This window comes from Cupressus sempervirens, chromosome 11 (assembly GCF_028749045.1).
Source record: "Cupressus sempervirens isolate cs-2001-9-10 chromosome 11, ASM2874904v1, whole genome shotgun sequence".
NCBI classification, from domain to species: Eukaryota; Viridiplantae; Streptophyta; class Pinopsida; order Cupressales; family Cupressaceae; genus Cupressus; species Cupressus sempervirens.
In genome coordinates this window covers 682,421,381-682,445,996 of record NC_143128.1, presented here as the reverse complement: position 1 = coordinate 682,445,996, position 24,616 = coordinate 682,421,381, and the positions used below count along the sequence as shown (strand labels likewise).

Genomic DNA, 24,616 nt, shown 5'->3' with positions numbered 1-24,616 from the left:
TGAGTCATGTTTAGGTTTGGGGCTGGGTTAGTTTAATTAAGTAGTATGTTAATTTATAATTTAATTTAGTTTTAAATTAGTTTTTGTTTTAAAACTTTATATATATTAGTGGTTTTAGTTTTTAGTATGATTTAGTTAGTTAGTTTAAATTTAGATAAGTTAGTTGGTTTGTTTTAATTTACTTATTATTTCATGTCATGTAAATTAATTAGGGTGAAGTTAGTTCTAATTTGATTAAGTATAGATAATTGTTTTATTTACATTTAAGTTAAATTTTGTTTTAGATAGTGCTTAATCTAAAACTAAGTTGGGTTTTAAGTAGTTATTTATTTTTAAGATAGTTGTCGAGTTGTATTAAAATGGACTTAGTTTAGTATGAAATTAATATTAAAATAAATTTAGTTTAGATTTAATTTAAATTCGATTAAAGTTTTGTTGAGAATTAAGCTTAGTTGTAGATTTAAGAAATGTTAGTATTTTTTTAGTATCTGTGATAAAACTTTTTAGAAATTTGATTGTTATGATAATTAACCGATTTAATGATGAAGGATAAATCAATGATTAATTCATGTGTGAAAATTTTAAAAATTTAAGATGTATCGTAGAGATCCTATACTTAAACTGTAATCCAATCATTTCAAAACTTAGAGCAATTTAATTATTATAAAAAAAAAAATTGTGTGTTTGCCCTCGTAGTTTGGGCATGACAATCCCATAAGGTGAAAATGCTAAGTTTATAAAGGATTTCATATCTATAAAATGGGTTTGTTCCAATTCTCCTTTTGTCTTGAAAGGTGATTTTGGAAGGAGATGCTTGGAGAACAAAAGATAGTGGCAAGGCCAAACTCAAGAACTTCAAGCAAGAATTCACAAAAGGCTAGCCTTCCATCAAAGAAGACTAAGCTCAAAAACAAGAAGGTGGTTCCAGACAAAGGATAAGGTAAAGATAAAAAGTCCAAGATGGAGATCAAAGAACAAATTATGCAAGAATGATCAAAGTTACAAGTGAAAAAAAGAAAATTATCAAACTTGAATTCCCTCTAGGAATCCAAGTTCAATTGGACCAAGTAGAATAATCTAGTTCCTTGAAACTTTTAGAAGATCAAGGCAAAGAAGTCATGATTTCAAACAATTGCCATGAGAAGGTTTCCAAACAATAGACAAAATTTGGGAAGATAAAACGATTTGGGAATATGTCATCATCAACATTTCCTTACATTCTAAAAGTTAGATTAGCTTTCTACGCCCTTTCCCTTAGCAATTTGTCCTTGGAAGAAGTTAATGTCAAGTTGGTATCCATTGAATGAACATAAGTCCCTTTGTGATAACCAACATATTATTACGGAAGTAATTGGTAAAATACTTGCTTGTTATTGACAGAGACCGAAAGGTCATTATATACAAAAGAATAAAACAATGTTTCCTTAAGAAACGATCGTAAAGAATAGAAACATTCTATTTTAACAAAGAAAGCTAAAAAAAAAAGCAAACTAAACCTAACTAGATATTTACAATAGATAACCATTAACTAATAATAGACGACAGTCTATTATCGTAATACCCTCCCTTAATGGTTAATCTATCTAGAACACCAAGCTGTCCTCTGAATTTGACAAACTTATCAGGACCAAGAGGCTTGGTGAGAATGTCTACAGTCTGATCTGTGGTAGGATAATACTGCAAATCTATAGTCTCGTCTTCAACCAGCTGTCGTATGTAATGATAGTGAACATCCACATGCTTGGTTCGTTCATGAAAGACTAGATTTCATGCTAACTTGATAACGCCTTTATTATCAACAAACAAAGTAGTCGGTCCTACTGGTGACATCTGCATCCGACGAAGCCAAACAGCTTCACATCCTGCCTTAATAGTCCCTCTGTATTCAACCTCTATAGAGGAGAGAGAAACTGCCTACTGCTTCTTACTGGTCCATGTGACTGCACTAGATCCCAAACTGAACACATATCCAAAAGTTGACTTTTTATCATCAATAGAGCCTGTTCAATCTGAATCTGTGAACCCACTAAGTTTAGGATAAGAACTTTGAGAGTACAAAAGTCCATAATCTAAAGGGTCCTTCACATAACGAAGCACACGCTTTTCTGCCATCCAATGATCAGCCTTAGGAGCTGTCATAAAGCATGAAATATAGCCGACTACGAAGCTGATATCAGGCCTAATAGCAAAGAAGTAAATGAGGTTGCCTACTAGTTGCCTGTAAATAGTATCATCAACGAAAGGAGAATCAGAGTTTGGAATAACTTGAGACCTTTCTCCATAGATGTAGATGCAGGTTTGCAGTCCTGCATACGAAATTTGTCTAACAAGGCCCTGGCATATTTGGACTAAGAGATGAATATACTAGAAGAATGTTGCCAAACTTCAACACCTAGGCAATAATGCACGAGCCCAAGGTCAGTCATATCAAAAGACTAGCATAAATTCTGTTTGATTCCCTAAATCAAAGATGCTAAACTGTCAGTGATGATCAAATCATCCACATAAATAACTAGAAGGATGATGTCACTGTCAGTAGTCTTGATGTACAGATTTGAGTCTAAAGAACTCTTGAAGCCTTCATCACTGAGGTACTTATCAATTTTTATGTGCCATGCCCGAGGGGCCTGCTTCAAGCCATAGAGGGCTTTTACCAATCTGAGAACCTAATGGTCTTTACCAACAACCTTGAAACCAGGAGGCTGCGTCATGTAGACCTCTTTGTGGAGATCACCATTCAGGAAAGCACTCTTAATGTCCATCTAATGGACCTTCCAGCCAAACTGTGTTACCATGGCTAGGATTAATATGATGGTGCTCATCTTTGCAGTAGGAGCAAAGGTCTCCTCATAATCAATGCCCTGACACTGAGAAAAGCCCTTTGGCAATAAACGAGCTTTGTACTTGTCCAAAGTACCATCCGATTTGTATTTGATTTTGTAAACCCATTTGCAGCCAATGGGTTTTTTCCCTGGTGGAAAATCAAAAAGAACCCAAGTGTTGTTCTTCAGCAGGCTCTGGTGTTCAAATGTCATGGTCTGTTCCCACTCTGGAATTCCTTTAGCCTCGGAATATGTGTGAGGTTCAAACACACTGCGAATGTTGGCCATGAGAGCAAAGTTAACAGAATCTATAGTTTTGCTCTTTTTCCGAACAGTTCTCCCATCAATGAGCTCATCATCACGAAGATCAGCAAGCGTCTTAGCCCACCACTTAGGCTGGATAGGGGAATGACCAACATGAGTATCAGGAGATGCTTGATCAGCAGGTTCCTCATCAGAAGAATTTGGATCAAACTCAGGTGAAGCATCTACAAAACGAGGTGACCCTGCAAAAGAAGTCGGAGGTGTCTGTATAGGTATCACTGGTATAAATGGAGTTGCAGGACCTACTAGAGCCCTCCCATCAGGTGGACCTAATGGAAGCCAAACTCCCAAATCATGAGCCAGGCTGGTCTACTGGATTCGGAACAAGAGAAACAGGCATGAAAGGTCCTCGCTACTCATCAAAGACTACATCACGACTGTAGATGAGATGAAATGTCTCTACATTGATCAGGCGGTAGGCTTTGTGAAGCATGAGTTTCTAACTCTTGGCATCCAACTTGGTGCGTGACGCATCAGGGATCCAAACAAAAGCAAGGGAGCCAAAAACCTTCAGGTGACTGATTATGGGCTTGCGACCTGACCAGGCCTCTTCCGGAGTTTTACCTTTGACCACCACTGTGGGTGACCGATTCAACAGATAAACAGCAATGTTAACTGCTTCTGCCCAAAACTTCTTCGGAACATGTCTGTGTTTGAGCATGGATCGAGCCATCTCGGTGATTGTCCTGTTCTAACGTTAACTACACTGTTCTGTTGTGGCGTGTGGTTAATTGGCATTTGATGCCATGTGTATCCAAGAAGCTGGAGAAAACATTAGAACAAATTCCCCCCCCCCCCCCCCCCCCATTGTCTGATCTAAGAGTAATAATAGATTTCCCAGACTCTTTTTCAACTAAAGGTTTAAACTTCTGAAATACACAAATGCATCAGATTAAAGAAATACGCCCACATTTTTCTACTGAAATCATCAACAAACAACAGAAAATACCTGGACCCAAGAACAGAAGGAGTGGCCATAGGGCCGCAGATATTGGCATGAACAAGTTGAAGTACCTGAGAAGCTCGCCATGAATCACCACTGGTGAAAGGTGTGTGCGATGTTGCTTCCTGGCCTGGCATGCATCACAAACTTCAAGCTGTTGAGTCTAAATCTTTGGCAATCCAAGAACAAGCTCATCCCAAGCAAGCTGTGAGAGATAATGCACATTAAAGTGCCCATATCGCTGATGCTAAAGTGTGCTGATAGAAGACCGCCAAGCAGCCATAGCTAAGACCTGAAAATCACCAAAATCAATAAGTTTGAAAAGACCATGATCCTCAAGACCCATGAGAATCACCAAAATTAGTAAGTCTAAAAAGATCATGATCCTCAAGACCCACTGCAACAATAGACTTAGTCGCCCGATCAGTGTTGGTGCACTAATGTGAACTGAAGGTGACTATCAAGTGTGGAGAATGTCGCAAGAACTGACTGACTGAGAGTAGTTTTAGTTCCATCCTTGGAATGTAGTACACATCAAGGAATATGAGATTCCTCTCAGCAGATTGAATATGAATGTTGTCTTTGCCGACAACCGTGTACTCGTCTTCGCCACCAAAAATAACAGAGGTTGGTAGTCAGTAAACCAATCTCTACGGTGAGTGAAATGACGAGAGGCACCTGAATCAATGTGCCAAGCAGACAACTTCACATGATCTACAAGTCTTTTAGCCATGAAGGCGTAAAAGGTAGATTCCACTTGCTCAATGTACTCTGCACTGTTCACTTTGGGTTGTGACCCTGATTGCTTAGAATGTACAGCTAAGCGTTTCCAACATTCAACCTTCATGTAACCAAACTTGTGGCAGTAGTTGCATTGAATGTTCCTCTTTTGGGAACCATCTAATGCTAGAGTAGAAGACTTCTGCTAAGATGGTTGTTGAAACTTGTCTTTATCCTTCTGAAAGGATTTTGCAACAAAGGCTTGCTCTATGGAGGTGGAACTGGAGCTACTACCGAACTGCTGTTTCTACCGATCTTGTTGAAGCAGCACGGTGCAAAGATCAGTGAACTTCAAATCAACACCAGAAGATGTGATGTTGAGAGTCTCGATAAAATGCTCATAGGATTTTGGTAAACTCCGAAGAGTAATAACCACAATATCCTCTTCCTCCATCTTGCGACCAATGGCAAGTAACTAATCAAAGATTTCTTGAATCCAATTCAGGTGTGCCTAGAGCGAGGTGCGCTCATCCATGACAATAGAAAACAAAGTGTTTTTCAAAAAGAAGGATCTGCTTTTGTCAAAAATCTCATGAAGACCTTTAAGATGTGTCTAAATCTCGGCAATTGTCTTGCCAGATGGAATCTGAGAAAGTTGATCATCAACCATAGATAATTTGAGAAGCATCACAGCCTCTCGATTATTCAAATCCCATGTATCCTGATCAAAACCAAGAGCAATCAGACGCTTCATAACACCCAAAACAAGTTGATTGATGTTCCGATATTCAAAAATTGCGATAACCCGCTGCTTCCAAGTGCCATAATTTCAACCATTGAATTCGGAGTTGCACTCGAGCAGAATGTTTGTCAGAGATGCCATGGCACGTTTTTCAATGAAAAACTATGAAAATCTGTGAAGGCATGTTCTTCAAGGCAAAAAGACGAAAAACCCAAAAAAATCGAAGTGACCCAAAAAAGAACTCAAAAAACCTAGAAGGAATATGGTGTCATTTTCTAGATCCATTGGTTCGGAAATCAATGCACCAAAATTGAGACACTCAAAAAAATTTGACGACAACCCAGTTGAGCTCTCAAAAAACCCACCAAGGATCTGAAATCAAAATATTTTTTCGAGCTCAAAAAACTAGGGTTTCGAGCAAAAAACAGGTTGGCGGCCATGGAAGTCGAAAACAACAGAAAAATGGTAGTTGCAAGCAGAACTGTCCAATTTTTTTTAGAATAGGGGTGTTTTGACTGAGACAGTAGTGGGGATGAAACTAAGACACAAAAAGAGATTTTTCACCCTCAAAACACTATGTTTGGCAAAACTTGTGACCTCAAAAAAACGTCCATGGAAGCCACGATTTTTCACCAAACAATGAGCCCCAACATCTGCAACGTGAGCAGAAAAATCACGGGTTAGTAGAACACCAAATGCAAGCAAAGAAATCGCGAGTTTCCACAAGAAATCGAACGCAATTTGCAGGTCGCGAATTGCAGGAAAAATAGGGGTTCTCACAATCACAATTTTCAAAAAAGAAACCTAGCCGAAACTTAGATTCTTCGCAAATGAATTTCTCATAAAAACAGAAACCCTAAATGGGTTGTTTAAGAAAAACCTTAGAAATTATTTCGAAAAATTTTAGCGAATAATTTTGAATGAAATTATAAATTTTTCAAAAAAATTGAAGTATTGGCTCTGATACCATATTACGGAAGTAATTGGTAAAATACTTGCTTGTTATTAACAGAGACCGAAAGGTCATTATATACAAAAGAATAAAGCGATGTTTCCTTAGGAAATGATCGTAATGAATAGAAACATTCTATTCTAACAGAGAAAGCTAAAAACTGAAAGCAAACTAAAGCTAACTAGATATTTACAATAGGTAACCATTAACTAATAATAGACGAATATCTATTATCATAATACATATAACATCATAACTAAGTGGCAGACAACAATAAAGAAGGAACCTTAAGGTTGTCTCATTTGATCACACAATTTGTATACATTGTTTAGCATATGAGCATCTTTATACAAGAGAGTTGGAAATTTGGTACGATTTTTAAAATTTTGGGTATGCCAATTATTGTTTAGTCTGAATTTTACAACTATGATTCAAACAAATATAGACTAAGGCTAAAGAGATCCAAATGTTCATCACAAGCCACTACATGTTGCAGGCCAATTTTAGAAAATTTTCAACATTAGAGTTATTTAAGGTAATCGAAACACTTCAATTTTCAGATTTTATGTTTCACTTTAGTATTTACTAAATTAATAATTTATTTTTAAAATTCAAGCTTGTTTTTTCTTGATTTATTAAATTTTCAAATAGGTTGTTTAGACTCGATTTGCATCCAACAATGTCGATTTCAAGCAATTTGTGAAGGTGCAGGAGCCACTTTCTAGCATGGTTATTAGTCCAATTGGTCCCTGTGGAGGAAATCCAATGTAAAGCTAATGGTATTTGGTGGAAACAAGCAGAATGCATTCATAGCTTCACTAAGCCCAACATAGGTATGGTCTATTTTATTGACATGAATAGGCCATGTTTGTGAGCTATATGAAGGCATTTACTCAACAATTGAGAAGATGAAATCCATCATCAATGAAAATGAGCAAGATCCTGAAAGAGTGTTGTGGGGTGGAACAAAATGATCACTCTAGTAAGTCTTGCGCTTGCATTTACTCCAAAATTTTATAGTGACGAAATTCTTATGTTATCAAGGGTGCCACCATATAAAGATGCAAAAGCTGATAAAGGGTAAAGGAAAGCACTTACTAAACTCTTTCCCAATCCTAAATGAAATTTTAGTTACAAATGAGTTTGTTGAGTTTATAGCCTCCAATGGTTTAACTAATTCTACTTTGGGCGACAAATACAAAAAAGATGATCACACTTGGTGTTAACTCAATGGCCATACATCACCACACCACCAAGCTCTTGTGATGAACTTTACCACAGTTTTCTTGATTTCTATTGCACTCTTAAAATGTGTATTCTTTTTCCATTTTTAAAATAATAAAATCATTAACTTCAAATTTAAAGTTTTATTTAGAAATTTATAATTCTCTCTCGCTTTGCTTCAATAGCTTGCTACTTTTTCTTCATCTGAGAAAAATTGAAATATGTGCTCTTTGATCTACTCAATGAATCAAAACCAATTGAGAGAAAGCAAGGCACAAGAACCAGTTTATGTGCATTCCAACTTGCACGCCACAGAGTCATGAGATGTAGATCCAGAACGAACTGATTTGGATTTTGCAGGTCCCACACAGTCTATACTTCTTTGTAGTCAAATAGTCAACATGCTTCTAGTGAAAGTGATAGTGGAGTTGCATGTAGTTGTTCTAATCTAACTACATCATCTAATATCAAAGATGATGAATATGTTGATCTTCAGATGACCCATATGATGCTGATTAATTATTGATTATTTTAATGTTGAACTAATTAACAATGATCAAAATATCAAACAGAATATTCAAGTTTTGAAAAATTGATATCAAATTAGTATAGTGTTTATCAAATTTGTAAAACTTAAGGTAGTTTTGTTTAGCATATTAGTGATATGTGGTATCCTAAATTCAATTCTTGTTTTTAGGCTGCAAGTATGTATATATAGACTATTTTTTATTTTTTATATGTTTTTTGTACAGACATACCCAGCCCTCCCCCACAAAAAAAAATTGTCATGCTTGTAGCTGATTTGACAACTTAGCCAATTACATTACTGTATCTTCAGATCTTAAGTTTGATTTGAGGAGAATGTTTTCATGTAAACTAGACAAACCCAGATTCAAACTCTGCTGATAGGCATCACTCCTACCATGTTCATGTCCTTCTTTTCATATTCATACAAAACATAATGATGTCAAAACATTGGGAATAATGCCTTTTAAGAAAATTCCAGACTGCAACTTGTGTGGATCTGAACCAGTTGCTGTGTTCTGATCAAAATATGGAGAATGATTTGTCTTGTAAAAGTTGAATTATAAATGATGTTTGAAATCATTAAATTATTGTTCAAACTAGCTGTTTAAGATTAGTTTGTAATTAAAATTAGCAATGGAACTTAATTATTCAACAATTTTAAAAAGTTAAGTGTTCTATCATATATAATGAATAGTTTTAACATTTTTTTCTAAATTCAACTTATACTGTTCTGAATGTTTCTGATCAACATCATTTTCCAGGCTTTTCTGCTCTGGTTCCAATTCATTCCAAAAAGGAATTAAGTCATTACACAGAGATGTCTCAAGAGACTGGGATTCGATGTTCTGAATCTCAGCATCATGGACTTCCCCATTTTGCTGAATCTCAGAAGTATGAACTTCCCCATTTTGCACTTCCTCCAACAACAAATCTTCCCCATTTTGCATTTTCTCCAAAATCAAATGTCTGCTTCTCACTTCCATAATTTCTCCTTCCTCTATTTCCTCTTGTTCAGCAAAATCCTCCCATTTAATAGCATTCTTTTGGTATATAACAATCTGTTTCATCGAATCAGGCAAGTGGGTTTCTTGCCCAGACAAAACAAGACCATCATCCTGCTTATCAGAATTCAAAGAATTCTTTTTTTCATTCTTAAAACCAGTTCCAGGATTAAGATTATTTGCTTTTTCATTCTGACTATTAGATTTTGGTCTCCATACTTTCTTCCGAGTCTTTTCCTCCTTCTTCTTGTCCTCTTTAACAACCTTAGTTTGATTTTTGCTTTTGGTAGGACAGTTCTTAACCCAATTACCCTGTCTTTTACAAGCGAAACAAGTATCCTTAGTTTGATTTTTGCTTTTGGTAGGACAGTTCTTAACCCAATTACCCTGTCTTTTACAAGCGAAACAAGTATTTGGGAGATCCTCATAGGTTACTTCTTGAGCCCTTTTCCCAAGTTTGGAAAACAATTCCACCTTATTAGGGAGGCTATTCAAGTTAGCCACTTTCACATATAACCTAGCACTATTCAGTTTTGATTTCGCTGCCGTAGCCTGATCAACAGCAATAAGTTCCCCAAAGGATCCCGTTATTCCCTTGAAAATGTCTTCATGCCAGTACTCTAAGGGGAGGCCCGGCAATTACCCTTTTTTTTACAAGCGAAACAAGTATTTGGGAGATCCTCATAGGTTACTTCTTGAGCCCTTTTCCCAAGTTTGGAAAACAATTCCACCTTATCAGGGAGGTTATTCAGGTTAGCCACTTTCACATATAACCTAGCACTATTCAGTTTTGATTTCGCTGCCGTAGCCTAATCAACAGCAATAAGTTTCCCAAAGGATCCCGCTATTCCCTTGAAAATGTCTTCATGCCAGTACTCTAAGGGGAGGCCCGGCAATCTCACCCAAATCGGAGTAGTTAAGAAAAAATCAAACTAAGGTTGTTAAAGAGGACAAGAAGGAGGAGGAAAAGACTCAGAAGAAAGTATGGAGACCAAAATCTAATGGTCAGAATGAAAAAGCAAATAATCTTAATCCTAGAACTGGTTTTGAGAATGAAAAAAAGAATTCTTTGAATTCTGATAAGCAGGATGATGGTCTTGTTTTGTCTGGGCAAGAAACCCACTTGCCTGATTTGATGAAACAAATTGTTATATACCAAAAGAATGCTATTAAATGGGAGGATTTTGCTGAACAAGAGGAAATAGAGGAAGGAGAAATTATGGAAGTGAAAAGAAGACATTTGATTTTGGAGAAAATGCAAAATGGGGAAGATTTGTTGTTGGAGGAAGTGCAAAATGGGGAAGTTCATACTTCTGAGATTCAGCAAAATGGGGAAGTCCATGATGCTGAGATTCAAAACATCGAATCCTAGTCTCTTGAAACATCTCTGTGTAATGACTTAATCCCTCTTTGGAATGAATCGGAACCAGAGCAAAAAAGCCTAGAAAAGATGGACCTAAAACAGAAACAGAGCCAGAAGAAAAAGACTAAGAAGAAAAACTCCTCAATTCCTAAGAGAATTGAGACCCAAAGCATTAAAATGGAGCAAAACTCTAAGGGGGAGCAACAGATAAGGTTAAACCAAATGTGGGGACACCGGAAAAACTGGGAAGAAAATCTTCAAGGAAAACAAAAGAAATTGAAAGCTTACAAAATAGTGTTGATGGAAGACAGACAACTATTCTAGATTTTACCCCTAAAAAATAACCATGAAAATCATTACTTGGAATATTAGGGGGATGAACAATAATCATAAATTGGATATTGTTCGTAACTTTATTAGGGAGCATACAAAGATGGCAAAGGAAAGAGCTGAAAAGATCAAGTCGTTCAAGGAATACTGTTTAAAAGCAAGTAGTTCGGAAGGGGCTTCAGGAGGAACTCTAATACTTTGGAAAAAATCCCTGTATTATGGTCTTGTTATAAATGAAAGTAAGCACTTTATGGTGGCTAAAATGATGAACTTATACCAGAACTTTGAATGGTTCTTAGTCAAACATGTATGCCCCTAATACTAAGAATTCTAGGAAAAAAGTTTGGAAAACTCTATCTAGTATTAAGAGCAAAGAACAAAATGGTAGATGGATCTTTATGGGTGATTTTAATGTTCCCCTTTATGATCAAGAGAAAAAGGGAGGAAATGTTAGTCAACTTGATGGGAGGTTGGATTTAATGGAATTTATTAATAATGAAGGGCTTATGGATATGGATCTCCATGGTATAGAGTTCACTTCGACTAATAAAAGGATTGCCAATGAATATATACAAGCTCGTCTGGATAGGGCCTTGATATCTCCGGATTGGACTAATGATTTTGTTTGTAAACTGGAAGCTTTTTAGAAAGTGGGATTGGATCATTTTCCTTTGATTTTTACTACTGTTAAGGCATATTCTAAGAAAAACTATCCATTCAAATTTTAAAAAATGTGGATGCAGCACCCACATTTTAAAAGTAAATTGGAGGAATGGTGGAACATTGAAGTTGAAGGGACTGCTCTTTATAAAGTGGCTTCTAAACTCAGAAATGTTAAAAAAGAGGCTAAAATCTGGAATAAAAGATGTTTAGGGAACATTTTTGAGATCAAACCTAAAATAAAGGAAGAGTTGAAAATTATCCAAGATAAGATACAGAAGGAAGGGTATACTCCTAATCTGGTTAGAGAAGAAAATGGTAAATTGAGGGAGTATCATGATATTGTCACTAAGGAGGAAATCTATTGGAAGCAAATGTGAAGACATGTTTGGTTGAAGGAAGGGGATAAAAACACTAGGTTTTTTCACCTTTCTACAATGAAGCATAGGGCTAAAGCTTGCATCTCTGATCTTATGATAGATGATAGGAATATTACTGAGGAAAAGGATATTTTGAAAGAAATATTACTGAGGAAAAGGATATTTCGAAAGAACTGGTTTCTTTCTTCGCTTCCCTAATGACAACTGATCCTAATATTGATCTTCTTAACCAAGAGGAAATCCTTAGTGTCATTCCCCCTTTGGTTACTAGAGATCAAAACAAGATGTTGGGATCCATTCCTAATGATAAGGAAATTTATCAAGCTGTTTGCTCCTTAGGTGGGGATAAATCTCCTGGCCCAAATGGATTTCCTATGTTCTTTTTTCAAAAAGAGTGGAATCTGGTTGGGAAAGATGTTTGTTGTGCTGTCAAAGAATTCTTTGGGGCTAAAAGAATGCTGAAAGAGATTAATTCTACCTTTCTCTGCCTAATTCCTAAAAAGGGGGATGCTGATTCGTCGGACCAATTCAGGCCTATAAGTTTATGCAATTCTTTTTATAAGATGATTTCTAAGGTCCTCACTTCTAGGCTACTCTTGGTGCTTTCGGAAATAATTGTTGAACAACAGAATGGCTTCGTTCCAGGTAGACAAATGCTGAACTCTGTCATAGTTGTGCATGAGAATATCCACTCTTTATTTTGTTCTAACAATCAGGGGTTCATTATGAAAGTTGATATTGCTAAAGCCTATGATAGAGTGGAGTGGGCTTTCCTTGAAAAGGTATTATTGGCTCTTGGTTTTAATAATAATGTTGTGCGGATTGTTCTTCAACTCATCTCTACCTCTTCGATTGTTGTTTTGGTTAATGGGTGTTCATTTGCTTTCTTTAATCCCTCCAGAGGTATGAGATAGGAAGACCCTTTATCTCCTATTCTTTTCACCATTATGGCTGATTGCTTGGGTAGGTATATTGGGAAATTGGTTCGGGATGGTGATATTAAAGGCTTGCAACCCTCTTCTCAACCCCTTATATGCTCCCATGGTCAGTTTGTTGATGACACTATTTTTATGGGCCAGGCTGATGTTAGGGAAGCAAGAAATCTGAAGAAAGCTCTAAGCCTCTACTCCTCAGCCTCAGGACAGTTGATTAACAGAAATCAAAGTTCTTTGGTCTTTGTGAACACCCCAGTGTCTAGACAAACCAAAATTGCTAAAATCCTAAGGTGCTCCATAGGATCCTTTCCTTGTACTTACCTAGGCCTCCCCTTGAGGCTTAATGCCCTTGATTCCTTTTGGGAAGATATTATCGAAAAGTTTTCTATGAAACTTGCTGGATGGAAGGGAAACTTGTTGAGCCAACCTGGAAAAGTCACTCTTGTGAAAGCTTGCCTTCCAAGTATACCTATTTATGCTTTGAGCCTTTTCAAAATTCCCTCTAAATATGTTGATTCCCTTGACAAAATCCAAAGGAACTTTCTTTAGTCTGGTACTGAGGAGAAGAAGAAAATGGCTCTGATTGCTTGGGACCAAATTTGTAAACCGATTAGAGATGGAGGCTTGGGATTGAGGACTACCCAAAGTATGAACAAGGCTCTACTTGCTAAGCAAGGATGGAGAGTGTACCATGATGATAAGGAGTGAAGCTCTATATGGAAACATAAATATTTGTATAATGCCCCTTCTCTTTCTGATTTCTTCTTGTATCCCAATGTTATTTCCCTCCTGCTATTTGGGGGCCTGTGCAAGGTGCAAAGAACATCTTAAGTGAAGGGTGCTCATGGAAAGTTGGAAATGGGCAAAAGATCCGGTTTTGGGAAGATTACTAGATATTTGACCATCCACTGATAGAAGATTTTGAGGACAGGACCTATATTGATCAATGCAAGCAGTTATATGGTATTCATGTAGAAAATTATTGGGCCAATAATTGCTGGGTTAGTCTTACTAACATTAGCCAAGACTTCAATAACATCCAGATAACGTTGAATGCTTACTGCTTATATCCCTATAAGGAGGACAGAATGTTATGGAGGAATGATGCTAATGGGAGTTTTAAAGTCTCCTCTATATTTAGATCTAAAGAAAAAGGACCTGGCCCGTTATGGTCTAAAGCCTGGATTAAAGGTCTAACTCCCAAAATCAATATTTTTTATTGGATTCTATTGCAGAATAAAATTCTTAACTTGCAAAAAAGAGGGATAAATGTGGTCAACCATTGCTGTCTATGCAAGAACGACTTGGAGAATAGGGATCACTTGTTTTTAAACTGTAATTATAGCCAAAATGTGTGGAGCTACATCTTCATCTTCTGGAATATTGCTTGGGTTCATCACATTAAAATTGAGTACTGTTTTCAAAGCTAGACTTGCCCGACTAAGGACAATAATGTGGACTATCTATGGAAAATCAGCCTTCCTCACTTGTGGGGGGGAATCTAGAAAGAAAGAAATAATAGAATTTTCAGAGAGAAAGAAATGCCTGAATGGGTTCTAGGTCATAACATCATCAGAGCAATAAAGGAAAATTTCAAATCTCAAAAAACCATGCCTGATGGTTTCTTGATTGACAATCCTATGCATAATACAAGACCCAAAAAGAAGGTGGAGGATCAAAGATCAAGTGTTAAATGGAAGGCCCCTCCAAGGGGATGGATTAAGGGGAATTTTGATGGGGCTGCTAAGGGCAACCCTGGAAGAGAAGGGTGTGGAGGAATTATAAGGGATCATACAGGTAACACTATTGATGCTATTGCAATTCCTATTGGCATTTCAACCAGCCATAAAGTGGAAGCCACTGCTGCCCTTTATACCATGAGACTGGCTGTGGAAATTGGAAGCAGGTGCCTTTGGATGGAAGGTGATTCCCTAAACATCATAAATATGCTCAATGACAAAACCCCAACTACATGGACTATAGAGGATAGTATAATGGAAATTAAAGCCCTAACAGCTAATTTTGAAAAAGTCACCTTTTCCCATTCTTATCGGGAAGGTAACGCCGTTACCGATTGGCTTGCCAGCAAGGTTGTGCAAGCGGATAGAACGCTGAGGTGGCACAATGACCTCAAAAATATCGTGGATTTAAAATCACTCATTAAGTATGATGGTACATATGCGACTTAGGGAAAGATCCTCCAAAATCAATAATTTAATGATAATTGAAAGAGGGTCTACGGAGGGGTGTATTACAATCCCTAGGATGTACTTCATTGCTATTATTATCTGGGCGTGGCACGAAGGAAGATTAATGAAATCCTTGTCAACTTTTGAGAGTATTTTGGCTCACTTCATTTTGTCTCTTTTTCTAGGTTTAGCTACTCTGTTCGTTCTCAGAGACACACATTGTTTGAAAATGGGGGGAGAGCCGAGGAAACAAGAGCCCAAAAATTGCAAAAATTGGAAGGAAAAAGCCGTTGTCTAGCAAATTCTTGAGAAAGGAAATGTGACTCCTTACCTGGAGCGATTGCATGGCTTCAAACTGCATGTTACTGAAGCTTTCTTTAAGAACCGGTTCGAGGATAGGGTAACTTTGCATGGTGTCACGGTTCATCTCACAAAGGACTTCATTGCTTTAGTGACTGGTCTCCTAAAGGATGGACTAAAATACAGCAAGGAAATGATAGGTTAATTAAGAAATGCACACAAATAATGAACACGCATATGAACAACAGAACTCATTTTATTATATTCGCATATGCCAGAACATTACATTATGCTTTCATGATAAGATCAATACAATGCTTCCCGAAGGGGTTATAAATACTTTCCGAAGAACTTTCTCGAAGGTATTCGTCGGCCAAATACATTATGTCCGCTACAACTATTTACCCGTCAGCTACATAACAAAAACTTTCCCGAAGGGACCTGTCGGCTGATACACAATTTCCTTCCCGAAGGGACCCATCGACTGATACACAATTTCCTTCCCGAAGGGACCCGTCGGCTGATACACAATTTCTACCGACGACATCATCCCCCCCAAAAAGAAAAGTCGTCTCCTGACAACTATTACAAAATCTCTGAGACAAATCAACAACCAAAATACATTGACTGACTAACTGGTCTTCAACACTATCACCTTAGCCAATCTGACATCTGACCCTGATAGCCACTTGTGCCGCTTTCTGCCTTCCAATTTTGAGTACACTGAACCAAGTGTCGCTGCACTGCCTCCAACTGGATGATCAGCTCCTCCCGAGCTCTCTACGCATCCACCAAGACAACCTTACGGCCAACACCTACTCTTAGTGCCTCTGGTACACAGACACTCCATGCCCGCAGCAGCTCCAAGTCTTCTCCACTGGTCAGACTCCCACAACTAATATCCGCAACGACTGGGGGTCCAGGGGGTAACGCCCCTGGCAGGATCGAGGGGCAGCACCCCTCGCCACCAAGACCAAATTAGCACTCTAAAACCCACACAAAACTACACGGAACACACCGTTTCTATCATTTTCTGCCGATTCTACACTCTTTCTGGCAATCCTTGGTTCTTCCTCTACTCTATGGCATCATCTAATACTCATTCTGAGCATTCTTGATTTGTCGACTTTTTTTTTTTTTTTTATTATAGAAAACCTCCTGTCACCCTTCTGTGCTACCAAATAGCAAGTAGAAGTCGTACGCCAAAACCCCACTTTTCAGAATCTATAATCTTGCAATCCAAATCCGTACACATGATATGCTTGAAAAATCCGTACAATCACCTCGCATTCCCAACTGCAATTTCCATACGCTGCTTTCCTTAAAAAATCCGTACAGGAAAATGGCTCTAAAATCCGTATGCTTAATATATTTGCTTGAAAATCCGTACGAAACACAAACTTATAACAAGCCGTACGGTATCTTCCTCCAAAAATCCCTACAATAGCCTCTTGAGAAACCGTACACTGCATTATTGTTATAAAATCCGTACATCACATATTAAAATTCGTATTGTTGCAAGCTCTAGGGAAATCCGTACATTGCCTTCACTTCAGCTTCTTCCAAATTCCGTACATCGTACGGATGCAAACTGATGAAATCTGTACTGCACCGTACACTTGCCAGGGAATCCGTACAGGAAAAGCCGTACATTCTCAGAATTTATAATATGCAAAAACCGTACACTTCCTCCAAAACCGTACGGTGAACAGTTAAGAATCCGTACGGTGCTTTGTTTCCAAAATCCGTAAAGTAGCTTTTTTATCACTTCTTTTTTTTTTTTTCATTTTCATTTTTTTTTTTTTCAATAGCAAAGTCAGTTTTCCCTTCGACCGTCGGCATTGTCGGTCTGCAACGACGAAGGGGTCGCCCGAAGGCCATTCTCTGACGAAGAAGTCTTCCGGCCGTGGTATACCTTCAACTTCGAGCCATTCACCGCCTGAGGCACTTCCTGTCCAATCCAAAGTCCATAATTTTATTGCTCCATTGTCCCCTACTTCTCGGATCTGATATGGCCCAACCCACTTAACTTTGAACTTACCTGGTTTGATCTCATTCCAGTCGTCGTACTTCAACACCCACTGTCCGAGTTGAAACCTGCTACGCCTGTTCTGTGTCATCTCCATATCGCCCAGTTTGTTCCCAAAGTTCGCTACCATGGACTCCGTCAACTACCCCTTCTGTCCGTCAATAACACATTCACTTTGTACTGCTACAACTTTTATTGAACCCTTCCTCTTTGTTGCCTGTACAGACCGTATCATGTGCCTTCCTTGCTACCGGTACCTTTCTACTATATCTGTGGTTCGACGTAATACTTTCTTCCTGCGCAATCGTACAGTAGAATCTTTCCTTCTTTTGGGTTCGTACTGCATGTTCTGTCCTTCAACTTCAGTCATGCTCGCATTTCCTTCTTTGGCTTCTCTATGTTGCTTCGAACATTCATTTCCTCCGGCTTCTCCATGTTCCTTCAGACATTCATTTCCTCTGTCGGCTTCTCTGTGTTCCTTCGAACATTCATTTCCCCCTTCGGCTTCTCTGTGTTCCTTCGGACATTCATTTCCTTCTTCTTTCTTACCTTCGTCGATCCTTAGCATATTACAACTTGGAAATAGCTCGTAATCCTCTATCTGCCAGTGGTAAAGACCATTTACTGAATCTAGATCGTCATCTCCTTCCAATCGTAGGACTCCCTCTTGATCAGGTTCCATACTCTGCCTCCTCTCATCGTCTTCTGCTTCAGAATCCGACGATAGAGCTTCTTCTTCAACCATCTGAGTGTGTAGATCGATGACATACTTCCGGCCTTTGCTTTCAAGTGATAAAGTATTTTTCTTCCAATCGTGTTTTGCCTTGGCTTGTATCAGCCACCCCCGGCCCAAAATGGCATCATATCCTCTCCACTTCAGTGGGATTACGACAAAGTCCAACAGGAACGGTTGTGTTCCAATCATCACTAGTTGCGCTATGAGTATTCCCAATGGCTTGATTCCATGATCGGTTGTTAACAACTGGAAGGTAGGTGGCCATAATGTCGGTTGTCCCAACTTTTTCCAAGTATCCTCTGACAGCACATTGACACTGGATCCTCCGTCCACGATCGTTTCCGTCAATACAGTCCCGAGAATTCCCATTTCGACAATTGTCGGATGGCGTCTGGATGAGAGGGCTAATAGCATTATACTGGTTGCTTAGTAATCGAGACTATATTTGTGAGGGCCGTACGGATTTGAGGCATAGTGAGCAATAGATCATTTATCCTGACGAGTATCTCAGCTTGCAATATTTGCCGTACAATGTTTTGTTCTACGTAGTTCCGTACGGAGGTACTTACCGTGTCCTTCAGGTGTGCTGTTTCTATCTGCGTTACTTTCTGGATCTCTGCCCGCGCTTCCTCCAGTCTCTTCTTTTCCTCCGTCAAATCGGGGTATAGCCTTGCCTGCTTCCGAGTGATTGTCAGAACTTCTTCCTCGTCCGTCCCGACAGTAATCAAGTTTACTCCGGACTTTGGGCACTTAGCATCGTCATGATCGCCGGGTCCACACCATCGGCATAGCAACTTCGATGTGTTTGCCGTTGTGCACTCTCGGGCGAAGTGACCCCACAGATTGCATGCACGGCATTGAACTATTGGCCGACCATTCGCATCATACTGAATTCGACTCCTTCCGCCTGTATTGTTGTTGCTGCTATTGTTGTTGTTTTGAATATGCCGGTTGTTTCTGTATCCGCCCGATGAGGCACCTTCCGTACTGGTGTTCCCGTTCCCTCCTGACGGGGATGCCTCCTGCGTGAGGAACACTTGCTGTGGTGTTCTTGATTTCAGGTTGAAAGGACATTCCTTTACCGAGTGTCCCAGAATCTGGCAAATCTCACAAAATTGCTCTTTCGGGCAGGATCCCTTCGTATGGCCTTCTTTCTTGCACTCCATACACCATAGGTCATTGCCTTTAGTCTCCTTGTTCATGTTTTTGAACTCTTTCATCATTCAAACATGTCCTTCTGAAGAGAACGGACTTTCTTGCTGCTACCTTCATTGTCACTGCTATCTTCTCCTGAAGGCTCATCGTCATCTGAATCGAATGAGTTGGTCTTCTTCTTTTTCTTTGTCTCCTGTTCACTTTCGAAGTTCAATGCCCGATTGTATGCTTCAGTATATGTCGATGGTGGCACGATCTTCATCTTTTTCCGCAGCTTCGGGTGAAGGCCTTCAATGAACCATCTTTTCTAGAGCCCATCTGCCGGCTTATTCTCCATTTTACTGATTAAGTCCTTCAACCTCCTGGCGAAGACCCGTACTGTTTCATTCTTCTTTTGCTTGGTATTGAATATCTCCGCTACAATTTCATTATCGTCACACAGAAGTTGAAATTTTGCGATGAAATCCTTAATGTTATCCCAACTGTTTAACTTTTGTGGATCAGTATCAGTAAACCAATCAATCGCAACACCCCATAGGGTAGCGAGAAATTTTCGGATCCATTCGTTTGTATCTATTATGTCATTTGCCCTCCAGATTGTTTCACATGTTTTACAATGTCGAATGGGATCAACTACTTCATCACCATCAAATTTAGGCAACTTTTCCTTTAGTCCTGCCATTATCACTGTATGTTGAGGGTTTTGTTGTGTACCTGCGTTGTTTTGCACTCCCGCATTGTTTTGAGCACCCACGCTGTTCTAAGCTCCCGCGCTGTTTTGAACACCCGCGCTATTCTGCACACCTGCGCTATTTCCAACACCCGCGCTATTCTGCACACCTGCGTTGTTCCGCACACCCGCACTATTTTCTACACCCGCGCTGTTTTCGGCGTCCGCGCTGTTTTCAACACCCGCACTGTTTTTAACACCCGCGTTGTTTTCAACTTCCGCGTTGTTTGGTGAAGAAGAGGGTTCGTCAACAGAAGCTATTCGTTCCGGAAGTATATCTCGGACGAAGAGGTCACTCCACGCTCGTGCTCCTTCGACACTTTGAGTCGTGCGAGTCGATCTCCTTTTGTCGACATTCTCTTCCCGTGGCGTATGCAGGTTCAGAAACTCCTCCCTCGCTTCTTCCACCAAAACGAGCCGCAGTCGAGTCTCCTTCACCAATCCTTCCGCGCTCTTGTTTCCATCGGCAATCTTCTGAAATCTCCTTCGACGCTCTATCTGCTGAGCCAAAATTAAATTTTCCCGCGCAATGCATATGTCATCCTTTTCCTTCAACTTATTCTTATTCTTGTTCAACTGATTCGGCATTTAATTCATATCCGCCTGCCTGCGTACCAGGTCCATCGGGCAACGGCGCCAAATGTTTACCGCATAGGTTAATTAAGAAATGCACACAAATAATGAACACGCATACGAACAGCAGAACTCCTTTTATTATATTCACATATGCTAGAACATTACATTATGCTTTCATAATAAGATCAATACAATGCTTCCCGAAGGGGTTATAAATACTTTCCAAAGAACTTTCCCGAAGGTATTCGTCGGCCAAATACATTATGTCCGCTACAACTATTTACCCCTCGGCTACATAACAAGAACTTTCCCGAAGGGACCTGTCGGCTGATACACAATTTCCTTCCCGAAGGGACCTGTCGGCTGATACACAATTTCTACCGACAACAACGACCATCTCTAATGCTGCCTTCAAGAAGTTTCCGAAAACCGAGGAGGAAGAGCAAAAGTTGAAGAATGGGGACTTTTACGAGCTTAACTAGATAAAGGTAATATGGAGGGATGTGTTATCTTGTTTTCATGAATATTTTATTTTAGATGGAAGATCCAAAAGAATCCAAAAAGTTCCATTTTGTTTTTCTAAACCATTTCCGGTATAAAGATAGGATTTCTTTTCCTTTCTACCTGAGGTTTTCGTTATTACAAAACCTCCAAGCCCATAGGAAAAAAGACTCTCGCCCTATCCTTCATGAAGGCCTCATTCTCTTAATTGAGAATTACTGCAAGACAAAGGCGATTGTTGTTTCCCCTATTTCGGAAAAGAAAAGGGGGTCAGCGAGTGAATTCCAATCTAGAAAGAGCAAAGGGGATGAAGGACAGAGTGTGAAGAAATTAGTGATTAAGGATACTCCCCAAAAAAATGCTGAGGATATTACTAAGTCCTCTGATAAAGATGAAGATAAAAATGTAGAGACAAAGGAAGACATGGAGATGGGGGATATTAATTCTAATTTGGAGGGTTATCCTGGCAGTAAAAATGAGACCGGGAAGAATGATGTGGAGGAAAGTTTGGGAAAAGATGAGGGTCGAGTAATACTAGTAATGAAGATAACCAGGGAGGTGAAACCCAGAGATTTGGAGAGGAGAATGTGGAGGAGGAGACGGGAAGGGAGAAAGGTTTAGGTAAAGAGGATGAGACGGGCATGGAGATCCCTAGGAAGAAGGAGGAGCATGACCCGAGTTTGGGGATTTCACTCTCCTTCCTTAATACTGCAAAGATTAAAGCCGACTCCTCTCTCCGTGGAGATTCTTGGATTTACAATGAGATTATGAAACTTAAGAAAAAATTGGGCAAAGTGCAGAAGGATCAAGAGAATGACCAGGCCAAACTTGTGCTGCTGGAAACTCAGGTGGGAAGTGGCAATACTTCTAGTTTGTGTGTGGCTGCGGCAAGTTTGGGGAAGAAAACCAATGAGGATATTATGTCTCCTGGAGGACCAAGTAAAAGGACCAAGTTGAGCTTGCGGAAGAAGGCTGCTGAAGTTACGGCTGGTACTGGCTTTTCCCCTGCTGATACTACTCTTAGTACAGCTGATGTGGGGAAGGAAGCTGCCAAGATGATCAAGGAATTGCAGTAGTGGTCTAGTTTATTCTGTTTTTGGTTTTAGTTTTCTATTTTAAGCTTTGTAAAACTTGTAGGTTCCAGGTCCTTGTAAAACCTGGTTGCGTTTTCTGGATACATTCTGTGGTTTCAGGTCCCTTTAAAACCTACTTTTGTGTTTGTTTTTTGGTCTTAGGATCTTGTGTCATGGTTATGCTATGTTTGAACATCTTTTTTACTGTTGTTAGGGGTTTTGGATCCCCTCAAAACCTATTTTTACCTTAATCTAAAACATATGGAGAATGATTTGTCTTGTAAGAGTTGAATTATAGATGATGTTTGAAATTATTAAATGATTGCTGAAACTAGTTGTTTAAGCTTAGTTTGTAATTAAAATTAGCAATGGAACTTAATTATTCAACAATTTTTAAAAGGTAGTGTTACTATCATATATAATGAATAGGTTTAACATTTTTTTTTTTTTTCTAAATTTGACCTGTACTGTTCTGAATGTTATAGTGAACTGGAATAAAAAAGAAAGGCAGTAGTTTACCTTCTAAACTGATGCAAGGACGACATTACTGACACTGAGGACTCAAGGTTCTTGATCATTCTATCTATGATGTTAGGCCCACATCCTTTAAACGATTTGACTGAATTGAGAGCATCTGTCATGTCTTCGGTGCATAAGAATGCTTCTTGAGAAGCATCAACAAGTTTGTTCTGCAAAAATATCAAATTATTTCAGAGAACTCTAGTTATGAATGGATTTTTTTATTACAACTAGAGCATTATGTCCTAGAACTAATAAATTTAATGAATTTAGAGAGCTTCAGTTATAAATGGCTAGTTTCCTTGTGAAGATTTAGAGCTAAAAGTTGTAAGATTGTGAAAGCTTCCCAATAAGAAGGCAGTGAATACTATGCATATATCATACATGATACCTAATGCACAAATCAAAAATTCATGAAAAAGTGTGATGTCACATAAATGAAGCACTCCATCTGAATCATAGTGAAAAGTACAATAAACATAAGCCATTGAAAATGGAGAGAGGAAAGTGCTACCTAAAATGTGGCATATATATAATTCTTCAGTAGCAATATTATTCAAGTAAAGGCTACAAGTCCTTGAACATGGAACCCACCATACTTTTCTTTTTTGAGTCTCTAAATACGTTGGCCAGATCATGCTGTACTACCTATTATAAGCTTCTTTATTACTAGTATTACATTGGTCTTGGATCCTAGGAGGTTATAAAGGGAGTACCTTGCTTTCTATTAGAATCCTTCAGCTTCGTCCTGCTCACCTTAGACACTCCACAATGAAAACTATCAGATCTTGACATCAGTCCTCTCACAGTGATCAATGATGACACTGATGATTCTTTGATCTAAAGATATTTAATGAGACTCGTCTCCTAACTCCCTGGTGCTGCTTGGCTTATGCTCTTTGCGGATCTTGTTCTCCCTACTGGGCTATTAGTATTGGCCTCTTGATGTATTAGTGGCCTGCAGCTGTATTATAATTTTGTTTTTGTTCCATTCCCTGTTTGGCGCTCTCTATTTTCCTAGAACTTTCTATTGTATACTGATGCACATTCAATTCCAACTGGCCCGCTTTAGGTCACCTGTTGACACCAAAATGATTTTTCCTAATAGTCTCGGACGATATGACCTGTTAATGAACCGAAATGGATTAATCCATCTATCATTAGTGCCAGCCCAATAGTTTGGACTGCTCCTCAAGAAGGGTGGGTGAAGGTGAATTCTGATGGTGCACCAAAAGGGACCCTGGGGCCCTCGAGTGCAGGGTGTATAGCAAAGGACTGGAGAGGTCGTTCCCTAGCATGTAGCACCCAAAGATTGACTCCAGGAATTAACAATATAATAGAATTGAAGGCTGCTCTACTCGGGGTCAAATTAGCAAAAAGGCTTTTGATTCAACTAGTTCATCTTAAAGGCAACAGTTAGACAGTGACCATCATCGGAGAATATTAGAATACTATACTGTTTCTTTAATGGTCTTCTTAGTTAGTCTTTAGTTTATTAAGTAGTTTCTGTTTTCGTCTTAAGTTCACAATTGTTTCTTTTAGATACATCGTCTTTGTGAATCTATATAAGGAGTTTTCATCTCCTCTATTTAATACAACTAATACAACATCAATTTACCATAATAGGGCTTGCTCGTTTTCTGTTTTGGGAATGTGTCCCGATTCGCAAGATATTTGGTGATGACTAGTGGACATCCCTTGCTGTTTTTAAGTCTCAGGGATGTATGGGGGGATTGGTATGCCGGTCTGCAGGGCAGGAATGCATCCCCATGTAACAGAGATAATTATATAAAGAAAAATGATGCAGAAATAAAGATAATATTAATGCAAAAGCAGCAGTGACAACTGCCATCTTCTCCTCTTTGAAATGCGAGAAAACATAGT

At 38.9% G+C, this 24,616-nt stretch overlaps 1 protein-coding gene across 2 annotated transcripts in view; it reads right to left on the bottom strand.

Annotated features, from left to right (window-relative positions):
• LOC149531553 (uncharacterized) overlaps positions 1-24,616 on the bottom strand; it is a 72,622-nt gene that overhangs the window by 31,441 nt on the left and 16,565 nt on the right. For both annotated transcript variants that reach the window (XM_089808638.1, XM_089808639.1), the window contains exon 3: positions 22,733-22,902. In XM_089808638.1, coding sequence (XP_089664764.1) covers positions 22,733-22,902 — 170 coding nt within the window. The remainder of the gene's footprint in view (positions 1-22,732; positions 22,903-24,616) is intronic.